The 16,384-nt window shown below is 63.7% G+C and overlaps 3 protein-coding genes across 4 annotated transcripts; all 3 read left to right on the top strand.

Moving 5' to 3' along the window:
- The first annotated feature begins 518 nt into the window (after positions 1-518).
- Positions 519-3,031, top strand: ST6GALNAC4 (ST6 N-acetylgalactosaminide alpha-2,6-sialyltransferase 4). Its single transcript, XM_058818341.1, has 6 exons — positions 519-570; positions 870-946; positions 1,175-1,354; positions 1,489-1,901; positions 2,037-2,144; positions 2,226-3,031. The coding sequence occupies exons 2-6, from the start codon at positions 935-937 to the stop codon at positions 2,413-2,415; spliced, it is 903 nt and encodes a 300-aa protein (XP_058674324.1). The 5' UTR covers positions 519-570; positions 870-934; the 3' UTR covers positions 2,416-3,031.
- A 1,015-nt stretch (positions 3,032-4,046) lies between these two features.
- Positions 4,047-8,492, top strand: ST6GALNAC6 (ST6 N-acetylgalactosaminide alpha-2,6-sialyltransferase 6). 2 transcript variants are annotated; one of them, XM_058818245.1, is made up of 7 exons: positions 4,047-4,124; positions 4,517-4,635; positions 5,505-5,569; positions 5,697-5,876; positions 6,043-6,440; positions 6,605-6,712; positions 6,792-8,492. In XM_058818245.1, the coding sequence occupies exons 3-7, from the start codon at positions 5,555-5,557 to the stop codon at positions 6,979-6,981; spliced, it is 891 nt and encodes a 296-aa protein (XP_058674228.1). In that variant the 5' UTR covers positions 4,047-4,124; positions 4,517-4,635; positions 5,505-5,554; the 3' UTR covers positions 6,982-8,492. The 2 variants fall into 2 exon arrangements, with proteins under 2 accessions (XP_058674228.1, XP_058674229.1); XM_058818246.1 differs by having other exon boundaries at positions 4,070-4,253.
- A 1,140-nt stretch (positions 8,493-9,632) lies between these two features.
- On the top strand, positions 9,633-14,431 carry AK1 (adenylate kinase 1). The gene is made up of 7 exons (XM_058818362.1): positions 9,633-9,797; positions 11,068-11,108; positions 12,193-12,228; positions 12,752-12,915; positions 13,103-13,219; positions 13,733-13,924; positions 14,212-14,431. Exons 2-7 carry the CDS (start codon positions 11,099-11,101, stop codon positions 14,275-14,277), a joined length of 585 nt encoding a protein of 194 aa, XP_058674345.1. The 5' UTR covers positions 9,633-9,797; positions 11,068-11,098; the 3' UTR covers positions 14,278-14,431.
- The last annotated feature ends 1,953 nt before the right edge of the window (positions 14,432-16,384 follow it).

The raw sequence follows: 16,384 nt of genomic DNA, 5'->3' as shown, positions 1-16,384 counted from the left end.
CTGTTGAGGACATTGGGGGCTGGTTTCATCTCACGTTTCTTTATCTCCAGTGGGAGAAATCCGATGCCCCCCCAGGCCAGCAGGCAGCTCGCTCTGGGGACACTTCCCATGGGTGCTCTGCGGCCTGACCCGGTCAGGAGGGGCTGCAGGTGATGGGCAGCCCCTGGGGCCATTGGGTGGGCTCTGGGCTGCCTCACCCGCCCTGCTCCCACTCCTGAGCCCATCCCGGGTCCTCGTGGTGTCCCCGGGCTCAGCGGGAGCCGCGGTGCAGGAGGTGAGAGAGCCCAGGGCACGGGGAGGCTGCGGGAACCCGAGCGAGAGGGGAAGGAGCCGTGGGCTCTGGGCTGCCGAGGCACACGGCGGGGCGAGCGGCGGGGATCGGCACCGGGACACACGAGCTGGGCGCGCCGAGCACGGGCACGGCGGGCGCGCCCCCGAGGAGCGGGGTCGCGGGGCGGGGCGGGGGCGGTCCCGGTGCCGGTTCCGGCAGTGCCCGCTCGGCTCCGCCCCCCGCGGCCCGGCAGCCCCGCTCCGGGCGGGATGCGGGAGCGGCCGGTGGAGCCCGGCTCGGTGAGTGGGGCCGGCACCGCGAACCGGGGATGCCGTGCCGGGGAGACCCCCCGGGCCCGAGCCCTTCCCGGCGGGGCGGCACCCGCGGGGCACGGGGTGAACGGCACTCGGAGGGCGGAACGGCACACGTGGGGCACGCCGGGGAATGCGAATGGGATGCGGGGAGGGATCCCGGTAATAGCCTCGGGGGGGTCCCGGCACGAGGCGTGGAAGAGAACCCCGGGCGCTGGGGACCGGGGCGATGTCGGCAGCCAGATCCCGGATCCCGGGTGCCGCCGCTGAGCCCGCTCCGCTTGCAGGGTGCGAGCCCCCGCCCTGCCGGTGACCCCCGGCGCCCGCCCGGGGATCCGCCAGCCCCCCGAGCATGAAGACGCTGGTGAGTACCCGCTGGGCAGGGGCGAGGGGCCGGGGGGCTGAGCCCGGCTGCTGCCGGTGCCGCGGGCGGCACGGAGCCCGTAGGGCACGGAGTGAGCCGGGCCCGGCACCCCGCACACCTCAACACCCTCCGAGGGGCAGCTCCCCCGTGGCCGCGGGGTACCGCGGTACCGGCACGGGGCCGGTGCTCGTGGGCCGGTCCGGAGAGCTCCCCCCGCTCTGCTCCCAGGTCCGGCTCTTCCTCACGCTGGTGTGCGCGGCGGTGGCGGCGGTGCTGTACATCCTGCTCGGCTCCCGCACCCCCGTGCAGCGCTGCTGCTCGGCCCCGGCGCTCCGGGACAGCCCCGCCACGGCCAGGGCTGACAGCGTCCGCAGCTTCCCGGGCTACAGCCGCGTTCCCGACGGGAAGGTGCGTGCGGATGGGGCAGCGCTGGGGCAGCTCGCCCCACCTGTGCCTCAGTTTCCCTGACATTTGGGAAGGGCGGGCAGGGGCTGTGGTGTATCCTGGAGGGAAGGAGGAACTGACGGTGCCTCTCCCCACAGCCGCTGGAGCGAGCGCGGTGCCGCCAGTGCGCCATCGTCTCCAGCTCGGGGCAGATGCTGGGCTCGCAGCTGGGCCAGGCCATCGACGGGCAGGAGTGCGTCCTGCGCATGAACCATGCCCCCACCGCCGGCTACGAGCAGGACGTGGGGGCCCGCAGCACCATCCGGGTGGTCTCACACACCAGCGTCCCGCTGCTGCTGCGCAACCAGCCCTACTTCTTCCAGCAGTCTCAAGAGACCCTTTACTTCATCTGGGGGCCAGCAAAAAAGATGAACAGGGAGAAGATGGGCTCAACCTACCAGGCTCTGGTCAAGGTGATGGAGAGGTACCCCCAGCTGCAGATCTACACCCTGACTGAGGAGAAGATGACATACTGTGACGATGTCTTCCAGAATGAGACAGGGAAGAACAGGTACTGCTGGCTCCTGAGGTCAGGAGGTCTCATTGGGTCCCCCTCACGTACCTGTCCCCCATCAAGCGCCCGTAGTGGTGGCACTGCCACCCGAGGGGGTGCCACCCACTCCAGTGTGACCACAATGCCTTGCAGGATGAAATCCGGCTCCTTCCTGAGCACGGGCTGGTTCACCATGATCCTGGCCATGGAGCTGTGCGAGCAGATCTGTGTCTTTGGCATGGTCAGCGACAGCTACTGCAGGTGTGGAGGGGTGGCAGGGACAGGTGTGGGGTGCTCTAGTGTCCCCCCAAGTCCCACACTCACCCTGTGCCCTCCTGCCAGGGAAAAGAACCACTCCAGCGTGCCGTACCACTACTTTGAGAAGGGCAGGCTGGACGAGTGCAGGATGTACCTGACGCACGAGCAGGCTCGGCGCGCCGGGCACCGCTTCATCACCGAGAAAGCCATCTTCTCCCGCTGGGCCAAGAGGAGGAACATTGTCTTCAACCACCCATCCTGGGCAGGCAGGTAGGGTACTGCCACGGCGTGAGGCAGCAGGAACCTCGGCGGCAAGGCAGCTCTCCTCCTGCAGCAACACGTCCCAGCTCTGCCGGTGGCACGGCTGGTCACCTCCTGCCAAGCCCTGGAGCAGGGAGTCTCCTTCTCTGCACAGCAGTGCCTGTTTCCCAGCTGGTGGATGGGCTGGGAACCCCCTCTTGGTACATGATGGGCATGAGCTGGACCCATGCAGCCCCACCAACTCCAAATGTCTGCCTGGATGGAGCCAGGGAGATCTGGTTTTCTGCTCTCTCTACTAGGAGGAATATTTAATGCAGGATTAGACGTGGTGCTGGACTCCAGCAGGACATGGGGCAGAAATGCTCAGCCCTGCCAGGGCCACAGACCTGTGCCTCTCACAGGGACGAAGCTCTACTGTGTTCCTTGCCCCACCTGTACCCTCTGGACAGTGCTGGGTGTGGGGTGCAGGCACCTGGATCCAGGCTCTGCCTTCTGCTGCTTGGTGCCTGCAGCCCCTCAGCTGGAAACCCCGGAGCCACCTGTGCCCTAGGGGCTATGAATTGCCTTGTCACAAGTGTCCTTGGATTCAGACCAAAGCAAACATGGCCATTAAAATTGTTTTTAATTCAGTGGTGCCCCTTGCTGTGCCCCTTGTGGCTGCAGGACAGGACAGGGAGTGAGGGAGGGGGGACACTCAACACCTCCTCACAGGCTGCCAGGCTATAAATAAGAGGGGGAGGTGACAAGGGGGTAGAGCTGAGCCTAAACTTGGAAGAGGGTGCTGAAAGCAGTTGAGGTTATTTGGAAACCAGCAGCTGCATCTCTCAGGATGGGTGCTGGGTCTGGGGATCCTCAGTCCCACAGAGCTCAGTGCTGCTGGGCTGTCACAGGGCACTGGCAGCTCCCATGTCCCTGGGGAGATGGGACAGGCCATGGTGGTGCATGGCCCTGAGCCCACAGCAGCCCTTTGAACACGTAAACAGATGCCACATGTTTGAGGTGCTGTCTGGGGGACCAGGGGTGACAGGAGGAGTAGAGATTAGGGGTGCAGTGAGGAGCAAGTGGTGCAGAACTGGGGGTGCTGCCAGGGCTGCTTCCTGCAGGGCAGTGCAGCACAGGAGCTCACACCTGCCACCTCAGCTTCCACAGCCCTGCACAGAGCAAGGCATCTCCGGCACAGCGGGGCCAGAATCGCTCTGGACACGGGTCAGGGATGCAGGTCCCTGCCAGCGGTGGAGCTCTCCCCGTGCGCCACGAAACCTCCCCGAGCGGGGCCCTGAGCTATGCGGGGGAGACCTCGGCATGCCAGCAATGCGGGCAGGCACGGCGGGCTGCTCCTGGCACGGGCAGCGCTGCCGCTGCCCATCCCCGCTGCCCGCACCGGTGCCCTCGGGGGATCAGTCCCGGTCTTTCCCGGCGGCTCTCCCGATCCCGGGAGGGCAGCACTAGATCTCCCCGGGATCGGGAGGGCGGCACTAGGACCCGGCGGTGCTCGCCCATCCCGGAGGGTGGCACTAGGACCCGGCGGTGCTCCCGATCCCGGGAGGGCGGCACTAGGACCCGGCGGCTCTCTCCATCTCGGGAGGGCGGCACTAGGACCCGGCCTGGGCGGCGGCGGCGCGCTCGGTATCGGCAGCGCTATCAGCAACGGCAGCGATATCAGTAACGGGCGCGGTAACGGTACCGGCATCGGCAGCGCTATCAATATCGGCAGCGATATCGGTATCGGCAGCGGTACCGGAGCGCTCTGCGGGCCGGAGCGGCCGGTGGAGCTCGCGCGTCCCCGCCGGGCCCGTTCAGCCGGTGCAGGGGCGGAACGCGGGGGGGAAGCGGCCCCTGCCCCCGGGGCCGGTACACGGGGGATGGAGGGGCAGGAAGGGCCCGGGTATGGAGGGGCAGGAAGGTGCGGGAATGGAGGGTGGGAAGGGTCCGGCTCCCTCCCGTACGGCCGGGGGCGGGGGATGCTCCCCGGGGCGGGGGAAGACTCGCCCGTAGGAGCGGCGGGAGGTTCGCGCCCCGGGCCGGGCGGGTTTTCCCTTCCCGGAGGGTTCGCATCCGGGGCTGGGGGACCCCGGCGGAGGAGGGCCCGGCTCTGGAGCAGCCTTTTCCCGCAGAGCGACGATGTGAGCCCCGGTGCCGAAATGGCCGAGCCCGCCGGAGGGCCCGGACAGCGCCCGCCGCCCGCGGGGCGCAGGAGGTGACGGACTCCCCATGAGAGCCCCCGGCAGGCGAGGTAAGGCCGCGGGGACCCTCCGGGGGGCTCCACATGGCCCGAGAGCTGCAGGGAGCGAAGTGGGGTCCGGCAGTGGGGGTCTCACAGTGTCCCAACCTTTGCACAACGAAGCCCCTCAGCATCACCGCACCGGCCTGGCCTGGGCGCCCCGGGCAGGCTGGTACCTGCTGGCACCGCCACCGGCCCTGAGAGCGTTCCGAGGTGTCAGCTCCCCCCAGGGGTTGATCTCAAGCTGTTGCATAATTTTCCGTGTGACAATTAGTAAAGAGGAGGCTTCAGTGGGTTTTAATTTCCATTTGCTTGGAGCGTTCCAGGAATGGCTGGGGCTCACTAACCAGGGCTCCCAGAACTAAACTGGGTCAGTCCACTTGGAGTGGAAGTTAGAGTTGGTTCTGGGGATGCAGAGTACCTGCATGTCTGCTGGATGCAATCCCATGCATGCACTGAGTGGGGTGAGTGGGTTCCTTCCATTCCCTCCTGATCCAAGGCTCCTGTGGCGGTGGTTTTAATGGAATTTCACTGCACGAGCAGCAGGTTGACCCTCCCTAACCCTGCGGTTTGAGCGGTTTCATCCGCACGAGGGGAGGATAATCCTCCCTGGACAGAGCTTAACGTGGGGATTCCCCAGGCTGGGTTTGGCTCTTCCACACCCCGGAGTCTGCCCAACCCCTGTCAACAGCATTTCTTTCCCCCTCGTAAATTCTCGTACAATCCCTCGTAAATGGGGATTGTTCTCCTCTTCAGAGGGGGACCTGGAGACTTGTCCTGTGTACCTGTACCCCCACCAGCCTGGCATGGGGATGATGGGCCAGGCTGGGGGCGACCACACGCCTTGCAGGGCCAGGCTGGAATGACCACACGCCTTGCAGGTGCTCGCGGGTCGCCGGCGATCGCTGTGTGCTGAGGCTGGCACAGAGACATGAGTGGCAGCACGGTGAGTGCCAGAGAATCCCCTCAGGGCCCTCCTGGGACAGCAGGCACCCTGCTGGAGGTGCCTTGGGAGAGGGGTGGATGCACCCCCGCGGGTGGGGCAGCGGCTGACGCTGTCCCCCCGCTCGCAGAGCCAGCGCGCCGCCGCCCTGGGGGTCCTCTTTGCCCTGATCATGTTGCTGATCATCTACAGCTCCGGCAACGGGAGCGAGGTGTTCCCCTACAGCCGCCTGCGGGGCAGAGCCCGCCGGCCCCCCGACCTCAAGAAGTGGGGGGTGAAAAGCGGGTACCTGCCTGTGTGCGGGAACAAGGTACGGGCTGGGCAGCGGGGCCGGGGCTGAGCGGTGACACAGGGGCTGTCCCTCTGCTGGCATCCTGCCCAGCTGTCCCCTCCCGAGGACAGCGGCTCCGCAGGGAACAGTGCCCTGCCCACGGTGACATCAAAAGTCACCTGCTGACAGCATTTATCATCACCAGACCCTGACAGCCCGCTGCCACCAATGCGTCATTGTCACCAGCTCCAGCCACCTGCTGGGCACCCACCTGGGCACGGCCATCGACGGGGCTGAGTGCACCATCCGCATGAACGACGCTCCCACCACGGGCTACAGTGCTGATGTGGGCAACAAGACCAGCTTCCGTGTGGTGGCCCACTCCAGCCTCTACCGTGTCCTCAAGCGGCCCCAGGAGTTCGTCAACAAGACCCCGGAGACCATGTTCATCTTCTGGGGGCCGCCCACCAAGATGCAGAAGAGCCTCCTGAAGATCATCCAGCGTGTCTGCGCCTCCTTCCCCAACATGACAGCCTACGTTGTCTCCCCCGGCCGCATGAAGCAGTTTGATGAACTGTTTCGGGGAGAGACAGGGAAGGACAGGTACCTCAGAGCCACCTCTTGTGCTGTGCCCCCTTTTCTGCAGGTTCCCAAGACAGAGCTTACTCTCAGAGCTGCAGCATTGAGCTGTGGGGTCCCTGAGGCACGCTGGGGACACTGAGGGGGTCCATTATCCACATCACCTCACTGTTGTTTTTCCTCCCCAGGGAGAAGTCTCGCTCGTGGCTCAGCACTGGCTGGTTCACCATGGTGATTGCAGTGGAGCTGTGTGATGCCATCCACGTCTATGGCATGGTGCCACCCAGCTACTGCGGGTGAGGAGACCCCCATGCCCCCACCCCAGCCCCCTGACCCCACCACGGGGCTCACCCCACGTTTCTGTGCCCCCTGCAGCCGCCACCCCCCACCCCGCCGCCTGCCCTACCACTACTACGAGCCCAAGGGCCCCGACGAGTGCACGACCTACATCCACAACGAGCGGAGCCGCCGCGGCAACCACCACCGCTTCATCACCGAGAAAAGGGTCTTTGCCAGCTGGGCCGGCCTCTACAACATCACCTTCTCCCACCCCTCCTGGACCTAGGGGCTGCCCCACGCCTGCTGGGCAGCTGGGATGGATGGGGGGTCCCCTGCATCCCCCTGGCAGTGGTGGGATCAGGCGCCACAGGACCGCTGCTGTTGTGCGTGGTGGCTCCTGGCACCTGGGATGTGTTGGGTTTTGAGCTGGGTTTTGGGGATCAGGTGGTGAATGTAAAACTTGGGGTGTCCCCCCTCCATGTGCAGGATACTTGGGGGTGATATCCTGCCCCATCCTGGTCCATGCACACTGCAGCCCCTGTGAGGCTCTAAGGGGGTTCGAGGTCCCCTCAGCTCAGTTTTGGTTTGCAAAGCTTCTGGGGTCACCACAGAGACTTTCCCCCAACTGTCTGGGTGAGGAGACCCCTCTTGGAGCTCAGCCCAGCCCCTCATTCCCGTCCTGAGTCATCCTTCCCACAGCAGAACCCCACAGTTTTTGCTGGGACCCCACAGGGGTGACATTACCACCCTCCCTGTCCCAGCACCCCAAAAACACCAGCCCCTCCCAGCACCGCTGTGCCCCACACTGCCAAAACCTTTTCTAACTGAAAGATGGGATTTTTGGGAGCTTTTTGGAGGTTTTGGCTTTTTTTCTCCCCACTTCTAATCCTGGGGTTTCTACTGAGGTTTCCTGGATGAAGGAGTGAGCAGGGGCTGTTCATTAGTGGAAACAAAGCGCCAGCAGCTGCTTATAAACAATTTAGAAGTGGGCAGGTAGTGGGGGGCAGTGGTGCCTCTTGGCACCCTGTGACTGGGACAGGACTTTGTTATTAATTTCTCAGCAGCAGAGAAGCTGATCTGGGGAAAGCACCTAAATATGGCATGTTTGGGTGCTGAGCCTTGGCAGGAATCCATTCCTCAGTTTCCCTGTGGCTGGGGTTTTGGGGGGCTCAGTGCTGGGGGAAGCAGTGGGGCATCCATGTTTTGTAATTGTTTGTACAGGAATAAATATTGCTGCAGTCTGGTACCTTGAGCCTGGCTCTGGACGGGTTTTTGGGGATGATGGCAGTGACCCCAGCAATACTGTCCCCACTGGGCACTCAGGTGACCAGCATGTCCAGGTGGGATCCATGTCCAGTCCCTCACTGACTCCAGCTCTGACAGTGACAGGTGACACCTGAGACCCCTCCAGCTTGTGTCACCCCCAGCCAGGTGCCCTGGGGTCACAGGGTCTTGGAAAGGGGTCTCTGCAGCCACAGAGGAGGAGGAAGGGCAGGTGAGTGCCAGCACTGGGAGATCACCAGCGCCTGGCTAAGGTTTGGTGGCACAGAAGGGCTTTGCCAAGAGATGGGCACAGAAAGGAGCAGAACCATGGCACTCAGCCTGGTCTGGCACATCCTGGCAAGCTGTGGAGGGGCAGCTGCTCACACACAGATCACTGATCAAACAGATCACCCCAAATTATGGGATAAACAGCACCTGCAACCACGGAAGCTCCTCTTCCCCCTGCTGAATTCCCCAGAGGAATTTGAGATAAGATAAAGGTGGTGCTACCGTCCGAGCATTACCTCAGATTAGGGGTGGTAAATAAAACTGGGCGAGAAGAATGTGTCACTGATAACAGACACAAAGACTCCACAAGCAAAGCCAGCCAGGTAACTGGTGGGTGGGATCAGCTACAGCTGGTAGAAGGTAATTCTGGCAGGGGGAGATAACGGGGACCCGACTGGAAGAGAGACTGACATGGCATTAATTAGCATTAGAAGAGAGGGAATCATTTAACCAATGGAATGAAGGAGCTGTGTAGCCAATGAGCATTAATGCCTTCAGTGTATAAAATGTATAAATGTGAGAAAATGTATAAATGTGAGAAGTTTTCAACAACCTCGGGACCCCCACATCACAAACACCAGGGTGGGGAAGGACCAAGGGGATGCTGAGGGACCCACGGGTGGTGACAATCTTCTGCTTGGCCGATCTCTCTCCCCCAGATGCACAATCCCTCTTTTCTATTTCTTTCTCTACCTCACATTTTATTGTTAAATAAAATCTGTACTATTGGCTTTGGTATCCAGCATCTCTCGGTGAGCAGATGTCAACAAGAGCACAACATCGGTGGGGTTTCACACCCCTGGAGCTGAGGGAGAGGGGTGTGTGAGCTGGGGTGGGGGCATGGGGACATAGAGATGGGGACATAAGGACATTAGGGACAAAGGTGGTGACACTAAGGATGGGAATGGGGACATAAGGACACTGGGGACAAGGACGGTGACACTAAGGATGGGAATGGGGACATGGAGATTGGATGGGGACATTAGTAGATGGACATAGGGATGGGATGGGAGCATGAGGGTATTAGGGACAAGGATGGGGACAGTAGTGATGGGATGGGAATGGGGTCATGGGGATTGGTTGGGGACATTAGGGACGAGTATAGGGATGGGGGCATGAGGGTATTAGGGACAAGGATGGGGACAGTAGGGGCAGGAATGCGCACTAGGGACAGGGATGGGGACATGAGAACGGACTGGGGGCAGAAGCGGGGAGGCGATAAGAGGCCAGTGACACGAAAAGCGTTCCCGTCCGCGGAGCTGGGGGCGGAGGCGCCGCGGAGCCCCCGGGCCGGGCGGGGCTCCCTCCCCTCGCGGGCGGCCCCGCGCCCCGAGCCGGGAGGGTTTAACCGCGCCCCCCGCCCCCGCCGTGCCCCCCCCACCGCCGCCGTGCCCCCGCGCGTCCCTCCCGGTGCCCCCGCGCCGCTCGCTCGCGCCGCCGGTGCCGCGCGCTCCCGGCGTGCCCCGCGCGCCGCCGTGCTCTATAAATAGCGGTACCGGCGGGCCCGGGCGGCGGCGGCGGGGCCAGGGCAGTGCGAGACCCCCAGGCCAGGTCAGTGCGGGAGCCCCGGGCCAGGGCGGTGCGGGACCCAGTCGGTGCGGGACCCCCCGGCCAGGGCGGTGCGGGACCCCCGGGGCCCGGTCGGTGCGGGCACCGAGCCAGGGGCGGGCCCGGGGCAGCGCGGGGGGCTCGGCTTGGCGCTTGGGAGGGTGGCGGGGGCACCTCAGCGGCGCTGGAGCCGCCCGGTGCGGGGCCGGGTCCCCGGGAGGGGCTGCGGCGCGCGTTCCCCTTCCGTTCGGTGGGATGGGAGGGGTGGATGGAGCTGAGATCGCTGGGGCACCCCCGGGTGCAGCCCGCAAGGGCCTTGGCTGGGGGGGCACAAGGGCACCCTGAGCCCCCTCCCCAGCCCCGGCCCCAGCGGGTCAGCGCCCCCCATCCCTTCTGGGCCGGTCACCTGCACACCGCCCTCACCGGCACCCCTGGCACCGCGCTGGATCAGCACCCAGCTCGCCCTGAGGGCCGCAGCCCCTGTCACCCACCAGCACTGCTGCCCGCTCTCCTGGGGCTCAGCACCCCCACAGTCAGGGACCCGGGGGTCCCGCGCTGCCCAAACCCCCTGGGGGACATGTCAGCACTTTGTCCCCGCGGCGCCGGTGGGCTGTGACCCGGTGCCGGTTTCAGCGCGGCCATTCTTAGCCCCTGCCCTTTGGAGGCTGTAACACGACCTGCCAGCGGCTGCGGGTGCCCCCTCCCTGCACCCCGTCCGGCCGGTTCGGGGTGACGCACCGTGCCCAAGCAGCTCCGGTGCTGCGGGGCCGGGTGTGGGCAGGTGGGGTGGCCAAACAGCCCTCGAGCTCCTGGGGGTGCCATGCGGTGCTGCACCCCCTCCTTGGGACACCCCCTAAACCCAGCCCGTGGGGAGCCGGGGTGCTGCCTCCATCCCTCGGTGCTGCGGTGGCACCGGGCATCCCAGGCGGGTTTCCTGCTGCCGGGCAGCACCTCAGGCATTGGGATGTGGGCAGGGCAGGGCAGGGCAGGGGAGGAAGCCGGCAACGTCACCACGCGTCACCCGGCATGGGGATGCCCTTACCGCAGCCGGATGCGGAGGGTGACTGCTGGGAGCCAGGTGAGTGATGGCCGCAGAAGCAGAGATCCCTCAGCTCCCTATTCCAGGCCGAGCCAGGAGTTGTGTCTTCTCTCTCATCCCCCCAGTCTGGGCTTGAAGCTGGGCACCATCATGACCAAAAAGGGAGACGCTTTTTCTCCCCAGACTGTTGGTGACCTGATGTGCTGAGTTGTTTATCCTTCTCTTTCCTGGCAGCCTTAAGTGCTTCTGTGCCTGAACCAGCAGCATGGCGACAGGTGAGTGAACCATCTCCCTGCATGCTTCTGTCCCCTCAGTGTCCCCTGCATCCATTCCCTCTGCATCTCCCTGTCTCCCTTGTGTCCTTTTCCTTGGTTGCCCCCTGCATCAATCCCTCCCCCATGGAATTAATCCCCTTTGTTCCTCCTGCACCCATCCCCTCTGCATGCCCCTGTCCCCGTTTTATCCGTCCCCTTGGTCCCCCCCATCCATCCCCTCTGCATTCCCCTTCCCTCCCTGCCTCTGTCCCCTGCATTTGTCCCCATTACGTGCAGTCCTGGTCCTCTTTGCCTTCCCCCCTCCACGTGCCCCTGTGTCCTTGCCTCCCTCCCTTCTGTCCATCCCCCATGTCCCTCCAGCCCCCCCACATGCCCCACATCCCATTGGTCCCTGCCAGACTCTTGGCTCCATCCCCAGCTCTGGGGAGTGCTGGGTGCCAAGGAGTTGAAATTTCATCCAGCTGTAATCAGGAGATGGGAAAGTGGCCCCAGAGCAGCTCAACTTTATTTTTAACTCTGCTTCCCCCTTCGGCATCACACCCCGGCATCGCCCCACACCACGGCTGGTGCACAGAGCCCACAGGTGCTGAGAGCCCTGTGCCAGGTGCTGGGCAGGGGATGGGGCGCTCAGTGCCACTTGCACAGCGGCCACCAAGTCCAGGGAGCTGCCCTGGGGTCCTGCCGGGGTTGTGCCAGGCGCTCGATGCCACCCGAGGCTGCCGCGGCCCCAGTTAGCCCAGCGGGGTGAGGAGCCGGCCACAGGGATGGATGAGGCCAGTCCCTGCCTGCAGTGGAGCCGAGGACAGTGAGCACCTCTGGGACACCACGTGGCACTGGAATTCCACCCCATGGCCGAGGTGCCGTGGGGTCTTTGTGCTCAGACGTGGCCACACATCCCAGCCTGCCCAGGTGACCAGGACACACGTCTGCTTCCCTCTCCATCTTCCCCCAGGACTCTCCTGGATCGGTCCCCTTTATCCCCAGGGACGCCTGCCCTGGATCTGGCACCCCCTGGGGACACCTCACTCCCTGATGGACCTTTTGGCTTTTGATAATTATTTTTTTTTTCCTTTTTCTTTTCCAGAAAAGCTCAAGCAGCACAAAATCATCTTTGTGGTGGGTAAGTCTGTGTCTGGATCCTGTCACTGGTGGGGTCAGCCCAGGCCTTTTCCCTGTACCGCTAGGCTGGGGAAACAGGGCTGGAGGCTGAGGGTGGGCTGTTCCCAGGCACTGTGGGATGGCTGTGGCTCCAGCTTGGCTCCTTGAGTCCACATAGGGTATGGTGGGACCAGGAGGGCATCTCTGGCCAGGCATGGGGTGGCAGCATCTGGGGTGATGTGACAGTAAATCATTGGGGGTTGATGTGACAACAAATCCCTGGGAGGTAATGTGACAAAACCCTGGGTGGTGATGCCCTGGGTGCCATCCATCAGGGTGTGGTGCCCACATGCCAATTCCCAGCAGCCCATGTCACCCCCAAGCACTTGGGCAACCACGAGGAGCTTGTCCATCCCCTTGGTGCTGGGCTTGGGGACACCAGCTGCCGTGTCACTGAGCTCTGAGGGCTCGTGTGTGTCTGTGCTGCTGCTCCCATGTACCCTCCCTCTCCTTACCCGTGGCTGGGGCACACGTGTGCCTTGCAGGTGGCCCTGGCTCGGGCAAGGGGACGCAGTGTGAGAAGATCGTGCAGAAGTACGGCTACACCCACCTGTCCACGGGGGACCTGCTGCGGGCAGAGGTCAGCTCGGGCTCGGAGCGGGGCAAGAAGCTGCAGGCCATCATGGAGAAGGGAGAGCTGGTGCCCCTGGTGAGTCCCTACCAGCTGCCACATGGTAGGGTGAGCAGGGGTGCATACACCCCACACAGCTCAGGCATCTCTGGCCCTGCCATCCCAGGGTGGGGTTTGCAGCAGGGATGCTGCAGGGACTCAGGGATGCTGGGTGGGAGTCCTGTTGTCCCATATCAGCTGTAGCAGCTCTGTTCTCCCCCTCCAGGACACAGTGCTGGACATGCTGAGGGATGCCATGGTGGCCAAAGCAGACGTGTCCAAGGGCTTCCTGATCGACGGATACCCCCGCGAGGTGAAGCAGGGAGAGGAGTTTGAGAAGAAGGTGAGGACTGGTGCTGTGCTGGGCCGTGCTGTGCTGTGCTGGGCCGTGCCACACACCAGCTTAGCACAGGGACTCAATGCAGCAGCAGCCTGGGCTCCCCATCCCAGCAGAGATCACATCCCAGAAGGGTCTAAACTGGGCAGCAGGTCCCCCTGCCTGGGGACAGCCTGTGCCCAGAGCACAGGGGGAGGGACCAGGGTGTCCTCAGGCTGACAGAGCGTGACAGCAGTGCTGACATGATGGTGATGGCAGAGAGCCAGGGCTTGGCTGCAGTGTGCCTTTGCCTTCCTCTACATGGAAGAGTGTCCTGGTGGCTCCCAGACCAAAGTGGTGGGAGGCAGGAGATGGTGTGGTGACATCTGTGTGTCCTGGCGGCCCCCAGACCCATGTGAATGGAGGCAGAGGGTTGTGTGGGGACATCTGTGACCCTCATGCTGACCACCACCACCCCCCAAGCCAAACCAGAGCCACAGCAGCTCAGTGTGGTGACAGCCACGTCCCCTCTGTGCACAGATCGCGCCCCCCACGCTGCTGCTCTACGTGGATGCGGGGAAGGACACGATGGTGAAACGCCTGCTGAAGAGAGGAGAGACCAGTGGGAGGGTGGATGACAATGAGGAGACCATCAAGAAGCGTTTGGAGACCTACTACAAGGCCACTGAGCCTGTCATTGCCTTCTACAAGAGCAGAGGCATTGTCCGCCAGGTAAGCGGGAATGAGACCGATGCCAGCTTGGGGCTTGTGTCCCATGGGAGGGGAAGTGGTGGATGGGGATGATGAGGGAAACAGGAAAACTCAATCCTGCCTAGTTTGGGGTGGCCCTGACCCCTCTCATTCCCAACACGACCCCCTCCAAGGATGGCCTGCACCCCTTTGCCCTAAACAAGCCCTGATCTCTTCACCCATGGCCAAAATGCATCCTTGGGAGAGTTCCAGCTGCTCTCGGGTGAGAGCCCTCGGGCAAGTCCCCCTGCTGTCCCCTCTGTACCCAGCTCAACGCCGAGGGCTCTGTGGAGGAGGTTTTCCAGCAGGTCTGCACCCACCTCGACTGCCTGTGAGCAGCCCCCGGCCCCAGCTCCCCCGGTGCACTCCAGCAGAGACAGCGGAAGCGGCTTTATCCTGTTTTCGTGGACGGAGCCGTGCGGAGGAAATTTCAAGGACATTGTGTTTGGCTCTTTCCCGTCTCTCCCCAGTAAAGTTCACTTTAATGAATCCAGACTTTATCTTTTTCTTCTGTCGCAGGAAATGAGTTTTTCTTTCCAGAGGTTTTTTTTTTTTTTTTTTTTTTCTCTGCCTCTCTGTCCCCCCCAGCCCCTCTGGAGCTGATTAAGGGCAGGAAGCGGGTGTTTATCCCGCCGGGGCAGCGCGATGCTGCGCTCAGAGGAAGGGAGGGAGCATCCCGGCCGCTCGCCCCGGCTTCCCAATCCGTGCCTGCAGGGAGCCTGCGCCTGCATCCTCCGCCAGTCCCGGCTCCCTCGCTGTGTCCCGATTGCTGAACCCCCTGGTGTCTGGGTGTGTGTCCTGCACATGTCCCAGCGCTCCCACTGCCTGCCAGGGGCTGGAGGCCGCCGGATTTGGGATGGGGATTTCCAGCGCTTTCATGCCTTGGCATTTCCTTGTTTCTGTTGGCTGTCGGGGGTTTTGGGGTATGCGGTGGCTGTGCTGTGGTGGTTTGTAGTGGCACAATGCCCTGGAGTGGGGTGTTCCCTGTCCTGCTGGGCCTGGACACTCACTGCTCTTACCCCAGGGGATAGGGAATGCACTGGGGACACCCAGATGAGCCCAACCACCAGGCTGGGTGTCCTCCAGGCTGGGTGGTGAATCACAGAACCCAACAGACAGGCGTTTGGGCGTGCTGGTGTGGGGTACAGGGGCTGCAGGGGCTCCCCAGCACCCACAGAGCCACACAGGCACAACACCATAGCAGAGGGGCTGCGGTGGAGCTTGGGGACAGGGTTTACCCAGCCACAGTGAGGGCAGCAGAGCTGCAGCCCCAACAGGGCCCCCACCACTTCACTTTTGGGCCGCTGGGAGCTGGGCACGGGGCCAGGGGGCTGGGAGGGCAGGAGGGGCGGCAGCGCTGGGGTCAGCCAAGGCCACGGGGCCAAGGAGTCAGAGCGGAGAAAGGAAACCAGCAGGGAAAAAACAAAACTCCCCAAGACGAAAACCCAAACTCACCAGTCGGGCCGACGGCAGGCCCGTGCTCCGGGGCCGCGGGCAGAGGCGGGGCACGGGGGAGGCAGGCGGGCAGGAAGGATGCAGCCATCCGGCCGGGCTGGGACACCGCCAGCACAGCCAGCCAGCGCTGGGGCCCGCCAGGGCCTGCCTCGTGTGAGGGGACAAGGGGGCAGAGGGGTCCTGTGGTTTGGGACAGCACGGCCTAAAATTGGGTGTGCTGTGAGTGTGCTTCAGTTTCCCCAGGTGGGCAGGGAGTGGGACAGGAGCCATGCCCTGCTCCCCGGCCCGGCCCTGAGTGCTTGGTGTTGTGTTTAGATGCTTTTCCTCTGGTTTGAAATCTCAAAGCCATCCCATATGCTGTGAGGGGGGGAACATGCTGGGCCAAATGGGATGCAGGGGGCTGCACATGTGGCCACCCCACAGCCACGGCCGCCCTCCTTCTGTCACACTGTGGCTGCCACCATCCCAGGATCCATGACCGAGGGTCTCTTGGTCGTTGTCCTGTGGTGTCACCGCGGGGAGAGGGGTGCGAGGGACCCAGAGGATCCCGTGCCAGGTCCCGGTCCCCATCCCCGTCCCCATGCCCGGGTGAGCACGGTCCCCGCGGTCCCCAGGAGATGGCAGTGCTCTGTCATGGGACGTGGCTGCTGCTCACCCCGGTCTCAGGCACCTCCGGGGACATCCTGGCTGCTGGGGACAGCCGTCGCTGACTTCCCTGGCACGTTTCCATTCTGTCCCCATGCCCCTGAACCATGAAGCGACCCCACCCCGGGGACCCGCGCCCACCCCCGGCGTGAGGGTCCCAGCCCCACTGATCGCTGTGTGAGGGTTCCCACCTGTGCCAGCACAGGTGTGGGGAGGAATGGGGCAGGAGTGCACAAGGGGGTCCCTGGTGCCCCTTTGGCCGGGGCAGGAGTGCACAAGGGGGTCCCTGGTGCCCCTTCGGCCGTGCCCAGCTGTGACCCCCTTGCCCGTGACTCCCTCCCC

Source organism: Ammospiza caudacuta, chromosome 21, assembly GCF_027887145.1.
Source record: "Ammospiza caudacuta isolate bAmmCau1 chromosome 21, bAmmCau1.pri, whole genome shotgun sequence".
NCBI lineage: Eukaryota > Metazoa > Chordata > Aves > Passeriformes > Passerellidae > Ammospiza > Ammospiza caudacuta.
The sequence above is the reverse complement of the archived record's forward strand: the minus strand, read 5'-3'. Positions and strand labels throughout refer to the sequence as shown.

Coding starts and splice junctions, on each gene's coding strand:
- ST6GALNAC4 (XM_058818341.1), top strand. Junction 1,902..2,036: donor AATGAGACAGGGAAGAACAG/GTACTGCTGGCT, acceptor AATGCCTTGCAG/GATGAAATCCGGCTCCTTCC. Junction 2,145..2,225: donor GTCAGCGACAGCTACTGCAG/GTGTGGAGGGGT, acceptor CCCTCCTGCCAG/GGAAAAGAACCACTCCAGCG.
- ST6GALNAC6 (XM_058818245.1), top strand. Junction 5,877..6,042: donor TGCCTGTGTGCGGGAACAAG/GTACGGGCTGGG, acceptor TATCATCACCAG/ACCCTGACAGCCCGCTGCCA. Junction 6,713..6,791: donor GTGCCACCCAGCTACTGCGG/GTGAGGAGACCC, acceptor TGCCCCCTGCAG/CCGCCACCCCCCACCCCGCC.
- AK1 (XM_058818362.1), top strand. Junction 12,229..12,751: donor CAAAATCATCTTTGTGGTGG/GTAAGTCTGTGT, acceptor TGTGCCTTGCAG/GTGGCCCTGGCTCGGGCAAG. Junction 13,220..13,732: donor GAGAGGAGTTTGAGAAGAAG/GTGAGGACTGGT, acceptor CTCTGTGCACAG/ATCGCGCCCCCCACGCTGCT.